This window comes from Artemia sp. Qi Xiang Cuo, chromosome 17, assembly GCF_049724085.1.
Source record: "Artemia sp. Qi Xiang Cuo chromosome 17, ASM4972408v1, whole genome shotgun sequence".
Lineage (NCBI taxonomy): Eukaryota > Metazoa > Arthropoda > Branchiopoda > Anostraca > Artemiidae > Artemia > Artemia sp. Qi Xiang Cuo.
Genome location: NC_142810.1, coordinates 12,625,104 through 12,632,049, shown reverse-complemented (window position 1 = coordinate 12,632,049; position 6,946 = coordinate 12,625,104). Strand labels below are relative to the sequence as shown.

Genomic DNA, 6,946 nt, shown 5'->3' with positions numbered 1-6,946 from the left:
TCCCGCGCTCATTTTTTCCCAAAGCTACTCGATCAAAACTTTTAGATAGCCATTTTTTTCAACATAGTCGAAAAATATAAGAACTATTTCTTTGAGGATGACTTAATCCCCCACAGCCCTCGGGAGAAGGGCTGCAAGTTATGAACTTTGCCCATTGTTTGCATATAGTATTGGTTATTGGGAAGCATACTGAAAGAGTACTCACCTTTTCTAGCCAAACCCATAGCATCAATCATAAATCAGTGTTTCTCAGAACAATCTTTCCCAAAATTGTGGAAAGCTGCCTATGTGCGGGTCATTCCGAAACAAAAGGCATCCCAGTCCTGCGACCAGCTGAGACCTATATCCATGACTCTAAACTTGGCAAAAGTGGCCGAAGGTTTTATCCACCGTGCCCTATTACAGCAGATTGCACCCTCAATAGACACTTACCAATATGGCTGTATACGAGACAGTAGTACGGCAATATACTTAGTGAGGATGTACCGTTTGATAGTTGAGTGGATGGACAGCCCAAACAGTCTTATCGATTTACTTTTGCCCGACTACAGGAAAGCGTTTGACCTTATAGAGCACCTCATTGCACTGACAAATCTGAAAGAGATGGGAGCTGGAAAAAACTTGCTGCTATTAGTGAGAGATTTTCCGCGACGGCGACGGCAATTGGTATATCCGTTATTTGCCGATGATATCCACTCTGAGTAGACCGAACTTAATTGTGGCTCTCCCCAAGGAACGAAACTAGCTGCCCTTTTATTCCTTGCAGTCATCAATAAAATCCTTGCAGAATTTAAGGAGCGTTTCAATTTCGTCAACGACTTGTCTTCGCTTTTATAATACATAGTAGAAAACGCAGTAGCAAAACAGCAGTTCGAACCAACACTTTTTTCAGACTTTGTTAAACAGTGTAAATCTAATAGCTTGTAACTAAACGAGTAGAAATTGAAAAATCTACACTTTAACCCCTTAAACAAGATATTACAATACCAGATGTTCCCTTTCCAACTGTTTCGTCCGCGACAATTCTAGGCGTGACTTTTACAAGCGATTGCTCGTTTAAACTGCACGTAGACAGTTTCTTGCGCAAAGGACACTACACAATCCAAAGTCTAACGAGTATGCGAAGGCTGGGTTTCTCAGATCGTCAGCTCTTACTGGCTTACACGACTTACATCAGGCCAATTCTTGAATATTGTTGTCTTGTCTGGGTTCCCCAAGCACAAAACACTGCCTACATGTCAGAGGAACTAGAAGATGTTCAAAAACTTGCTACTAAAATAATTCTTGGATACAGGTATGAGATTTACGAGCATGACCTTGTGGTTATGAGCTTGCCCACTTTGTTTGTCCGAAGACACGATTTGATAATGTAATTCTGGAAATCACTCATGTCAAACGAGAAACATCGCTCAATTTTTCCTCCAACCGTTACGACCCCCAAACTCACCGATCATCAGAACAGACTGTAACCCGTCAAGTGCCGAACGAACAGATATGCAAATTCCTTCGAACCATATTTTGTTAGTGCATTAAATAATTGATATTTTTTTCTTAAATGACTGAAAGAATAGCATAATTTAGAGTTCAGTCTTGTTTGCTACGAAGGCTATTTGATTAAACGAATACGAACACGAATTCGAATGAGACCGAGTATGTCAGCAAATCATTAAACCTCCTGAATAACAACAAAGTATATGAAAAAGTTGATATCAATGCTGTAAAGGTTGCTTATGACAATGTCAAAAAAGCTTTGGATAATCTTAGTCTCACAAATAGGATTAATGATCATCTTTATCGGAAACTCATTCTTTTCAGACCGGTCATTCCTAGATTTTATGGTGCACCCAAAATTCACAAACCAGATATACCCCTTAGACCTATTGTTTCAACAATAGGTTCAGCTATACAAATGTTGGAAAGGTATTTGGCTGGTATTTTAAGATTCATAACTCTCAGCAGCAAACACATAATAAGAAATACCAAAGAAGCAGTTGAAAGGCTAAAAAGCATCAACATCTTGCAGAATACCGCAATGTGCAGTTTTGATCTTGTATCTTCGTTTACCAGCACACCCTTGCCCCGACTTATACCAGCTTTACAATCAGATTTGGAAAATGATGTTTCCTGGAAAGAACTGACCAGCTTAGACACCACAGACATCATTATTCTCACGTCTTTATGTCTGAACAATGCTTACTTCATTTTCAGGCATCAAACTTACAAACGGAAGTGGGGCATACCACGGGCATCAGCCTTGCCACCAGCTTTTAGTGAGGTGTTTCTACAACATATCGAAAATAGTAATTTCAAGCAGGACTTCAAGGATCTCCAACTCTACATCAGATATGTAGATGACTCCTTAATAATTTGGAATGAGACAAAAGACAAAATAACATCCTTTCTCGATATTTGTAACCAGCAGGATCAAGATATAAAGTTCACCATTGAACTTGAAAATAACCACGGTTTACCCTTCTTAGATGTTCTCATTACCAAACGGGAAACTAGTTTTGACTTGACTGTATATAGAAATCCAACTCATAGTGATAGATATCTGAGATATGACTCCTATAGCCACCCAATAGTAAGAAATTCTGTAGTCTGTTCGTTGGTTGATAGAGCGTTTGTAGTGTGTTCCTCTGATTTTCAGCTGAAGGCTGAACTTGATCAGATAAAAGATGTTCTATAGATCCCCCCCTTTCTTTTTATTGAAGCATTATTTCTCAAAGGTTTATGCGCTGCTGCCAAAAACGCATATTTAAAACATTGCATACCCATGTCAAATTCGAAACCCTGAACCTCTTTGGTTGCCGACAAATCCGGGTGGTATTTTATTCGTCGGCCCAGTCCCATCCCCTTTAAAGAAATTTTTTTTCAATTCATTAAGATTCAGATCCAAATGTTCAATGTATAAAATTGTGGACCCGCTTCCCTTCTCATTAAATGTATCGAAAGTGGATACTTCGTTACAGATTTTCCAGCTGTTCTTATCTCATATGGAACTACAATGACAGTTCAAATTTCGGTTCTTATATTCCCAACGGGTTGTATAAGAGTTTTGTTCCGCAACCACGAGTAATCTGGAAAATGGACAGACACAATTAATAATCGACAAATTAGGGGATTCTGGTGGATTTTCAGGCGCTAAGGTTCGGGCAACTTTCCGACTGTAACCGCCAGATGCTGATTCCAATGGTACACTTTTCATTTTGATCTGTCGCCATTTTTGACGGATTTCAGGCTTGTTTTTAAATCACCATAAATTTCTTTTCGCAATAAACTTTTACTTTTAAGACAAATAAAATAATAGCCACCATTCCTCAATCCCTGTCAGATGGCAATTTGTTTGCACTAGGCATTTTTTTTCCTAAACATGTTTTTACTTTTGGTTCTGACTGTGTTAAAGAGTTCATAGTAAATTCTCCCAACAGACCAATGAGACTTACTGAGGGGGCTGGGAGGGGGAGTATACGGGAAGGGTCCCTTGTAATCTCCAGTTAAGGGTTTTGGATAATAATTATTACAATGGTACCATTTTACACTTCAAACTTTTCCAACTTAAGAAGTGGCACAAAAGGTGCAGTTTTTGTACTTTTTGGTCCTTCCGGATGACAAAACTGATTGAAAAAGCACTCAGATATGAGCAATAGCTTTCAAATCAGCAATTAAACATCTCTCTGAGAATTTCTGGCAGCCCAATAGCCCCTAGCTTTTCCACTTGAGACATGTCATCAATAGTGCCATTTTGTGCCATTTGGCAGTTGCAAGTGGTAGAATTTATCAATAAAACGTTGATTTGAGAAATAGATTTTATGTAAGTTATTAAACATCTGGCTAAGATGTTTTTGTAGCCCGCTAGCCCCATCCCTTGAGAAATGGCACAGAATGTGCCATTTTTGTACCATATGGCACTTGCAGATGGTGGAATTTAAGAAAATCACGTAGATGTGAGAAACAACTTTTGAATGTACTATAAAGTATTGCTCTTTTATGTTCTGGTAAACCGCTAGCCCTGGAAAAAAAAACAGAAAAAGAAAAAAAGGGAGACCGATCAGTGCTACCCATACAAAAAAGTGATTTTTCTTGTTTTTCAAGGTTGGGGACTGTAATTTTCCTGATCAAGGTTTTCAACTATGCTAATTCCGATGGTAAACTTTTCATTTTTATCTGACGCTATTTAAAGGGGTTTCAGGCTTTTTTTGAAAAGACTATAAATTTCTCTTTGAAATAAACTTTCATTTTTAATGAAAGTTTTATTGATATCATGTTTAAAAAATAATTCTTTTGAATATTTTTTTTTAACCAGAAATAAACTATTATTTTTGCCTGTAAAATATTTTTCACTGCAAAATATTGTCAGATTACGCTTATTTATAAACTCAACGCTTGTGATATTAATTTTTATGCATATTTCTGCAACATGAGCAACAAAATCAGAGGCTGTAGCATCAATAAAAATCATATCTGAGTGACAATTTTATTAGCTTTATGAGAAAATAAACAAACCAAATGCCTTTCAAGCAAAACCGTATCTAGGGGTGTATAGGGGGTTTGAACCCCAACCCCTCACTAAGAAAGTTTTTTGTTCAAATCATAAATGCACAAGCAATTTGATAAGATTTAAAAGTTTTTTTGTTCTCCACCCGGAAAAAGTACACCCCCTGAATTAAAATATGCATAAGGTCTTGCTTTCAAGGGTGAGAAAAAAGACCCAATTTAAATTCAGACCTCATAATCAGAATACTTATTTTTGAAACAGGAAACCAAAAATGTTGAATTGTTGACAATAAACAACCAGATCACGGATGTCTCAGTGACAGTCTGGATTAAGAAAGCGTGATTTTTATTGTTTTATTATAATTCTAATTTCGTCTCTTTTGAGGGTTGGCATTGATTTGTCCAAGGGTCCAATCTGAGGATTCTGTCTCTAATCTTCGAAATTAGACTTTACTTTCAAATGTATCTTGTCGGAAGTAATCGAATGTTTGAGATTGACAGAATTAAGCAGTTAAGTAAGTAGCTGTGGTAAGTTAGGAGCAATTTTTGTAAATTGTAAACATAACACTGAATAAACAGAAGTCCCCCCAAATGAAAAGAGCAAACCTCTGGAAATCGGCTAAGTCATGTGAAGAAAATGGTTAGGATTAGTTCTGATGTCCAAATTATTCCTGTTTTAATCCAGGCTTTTACAACCAAATCTATATCAAAAGAATCTAGTGTTTATGTTTATTTAAAGAATTGAAAAATATCAATTTTAAACTTACTAGAACACAGGATGTTTTGACATTGAATTTCCTCTACAGAAAAAACTTAAGTTTCAGAAAAGAATACAAAAGAAACAAACAATTTGTTTAAATTTGTTTTTAAACAATTTGGTTCAAAAAATTAGTTTTTGAACATTAACCTACTATGAATTTAATTTTGATGCGGTAGAAAGGTTTCTCTCCAATAATTTAAGAGCTCAAAATTCTAGTTTTAACGCTGTTATAAGAAAAGAATGGGAAAAACTCGGGTTGCATACACCTTTCAAAAAACGGAATATTTTGCAAAGAATCAGTGGTTATAACAACTAGCCAATTATTATGTTTTAATTGTTGAGAATTAAAACATATATGGGAGAGAGTTGTCTCTCCCAATTGGTCTGAAGAGCCTTTCATGGAAATTTTTGAACCTTTAAGTACAAATACGCATCTTGAGGCTTTGTGTGTCCTGTCCTCCAGTGGGTTTTCAGTTTATAGATGGCGTATAGCTGTGCAATCCTGTGACACTGTCTCTGAAACTGAAAAACTGCGTAGCCAGGTTTTTGATAAAACCGTGATAACCGTATACAGCAATGTTCACTCCAAATGTTTTTGAAAAGCTGTTTCATTTTGACTGAAGGTATGGTGGCAACTTAATCTTTAACCAACTAATAAGGAACCGTAGAAATGAAATACAAATAAACACTTCCTTATTAAACGATTCGTGGTGACGAGCTGTAAAAGTATGGAACAAGTGGGCTTAATTACGAATAGAGTAAAAATAAAAATGATGCAGTAGAAACCACTTATTTGCACATAATTCGCCTATTCTTAAGGTGAATGGCCAACCTCGCGCTGAGTATATTATATCTGAAACTGAGAAACTGCGTAACAAATTTACACAAGATATTAGAAGTTTGGTTTCTAATACCCCCAGAAAAGCTTTGTCCAAAAAGAAACATAAGATAAGATATTTATTTCAAAAAATGGCTATCACAAGCCCCGAAGGGCCGAATTCACATTTCGGGGTCATATAATAAAAAAAGACATAAATAGCACAACAACTAAATAACTGGCTAAACAATGCAAAAAACAACAATATCAGAAAGGCAAAGCCATTCATTAGTCTAACAAAAAGTGTCTAATGTAAGAAGGTTAAAAAGGCACAAATTAAAACAAAACCAAAAAAAAAATGAGATAAAAATAATGTTAAAAAGGTTTAAAAGAGATTGTATAAAAAGGGGAGGGAACGGAAGAGCCAAACGGATACCAGCATGGGTATCACCAATAAATAAAAAAAAAAAAAAAAAAAAAAAAAAAAAAAAAAAAACTAGTGGTTTATTTGATCAGTAATGAAGGGGACAAAGGTTTTTTCATATCTGGAGGTTAAACAACGGATGGGGGAAAAGATAGGGACAGGTTCAGAAACAGTATGTGGCAGGCGATGTCTGGATTGGGAGTGTCTTATGGGGGAAATGTTTTCCGTGCGAGGGTTTATTATTGCATTTTTTTGCAAACCGGGGGGACAGAGTTCCTCTCTTGTGCTCAAGAGTTTCCAGCTTGGCCTTTTTTTTAAAAGGAGTGAATATGGTACCATAGTTTGTTTAAAAATCATTCTTAGGGCTCTTTTTTGAATAGATTCAATTTTTTCTGATTCATCACGGGAGATGCCAGGATGCCAAACTGAACAAGCATATTCAAGATGC

At 36.3% G+C, this 6,946-nt stretch overlaps 2 protein-coding genes across 2 annotated transcripts; both read left to right on the top strand.

The window, feature by feature from the left end:
• Positions 1 to 348: 348 nt before the first annotated feature.
• On the top strand, positions 349 to 705 carry LOC148941900 (uncharacterized). Its single transcript, XM_089103176.1, has one exon. The coding sequence runs from the start codon at positions 349 to 351 to the stop codon at positions 703 to 705; it is 357 nt and encodes a 118-aa protein (XP_088959302.1).
• Positions 706 to 2,032: 1,327 nt separating this feature from the next.
• On the top strand, positions 2,033 to 2,689 carry LOC148941899 (uncharacterized). Its single transcript, XM_089103175.1, has one exon. The coding sequence runs from the start codon at positions 2,033 to 2,035 to the stop codon at positions 2,687 to 2,689; it is 657 nt and encodes a 218-aa protein (XP_088959301.1).
• The last annotated feature ends 4,257 nt before the right edge of the window (positions 2,690 to 6,946 follow it).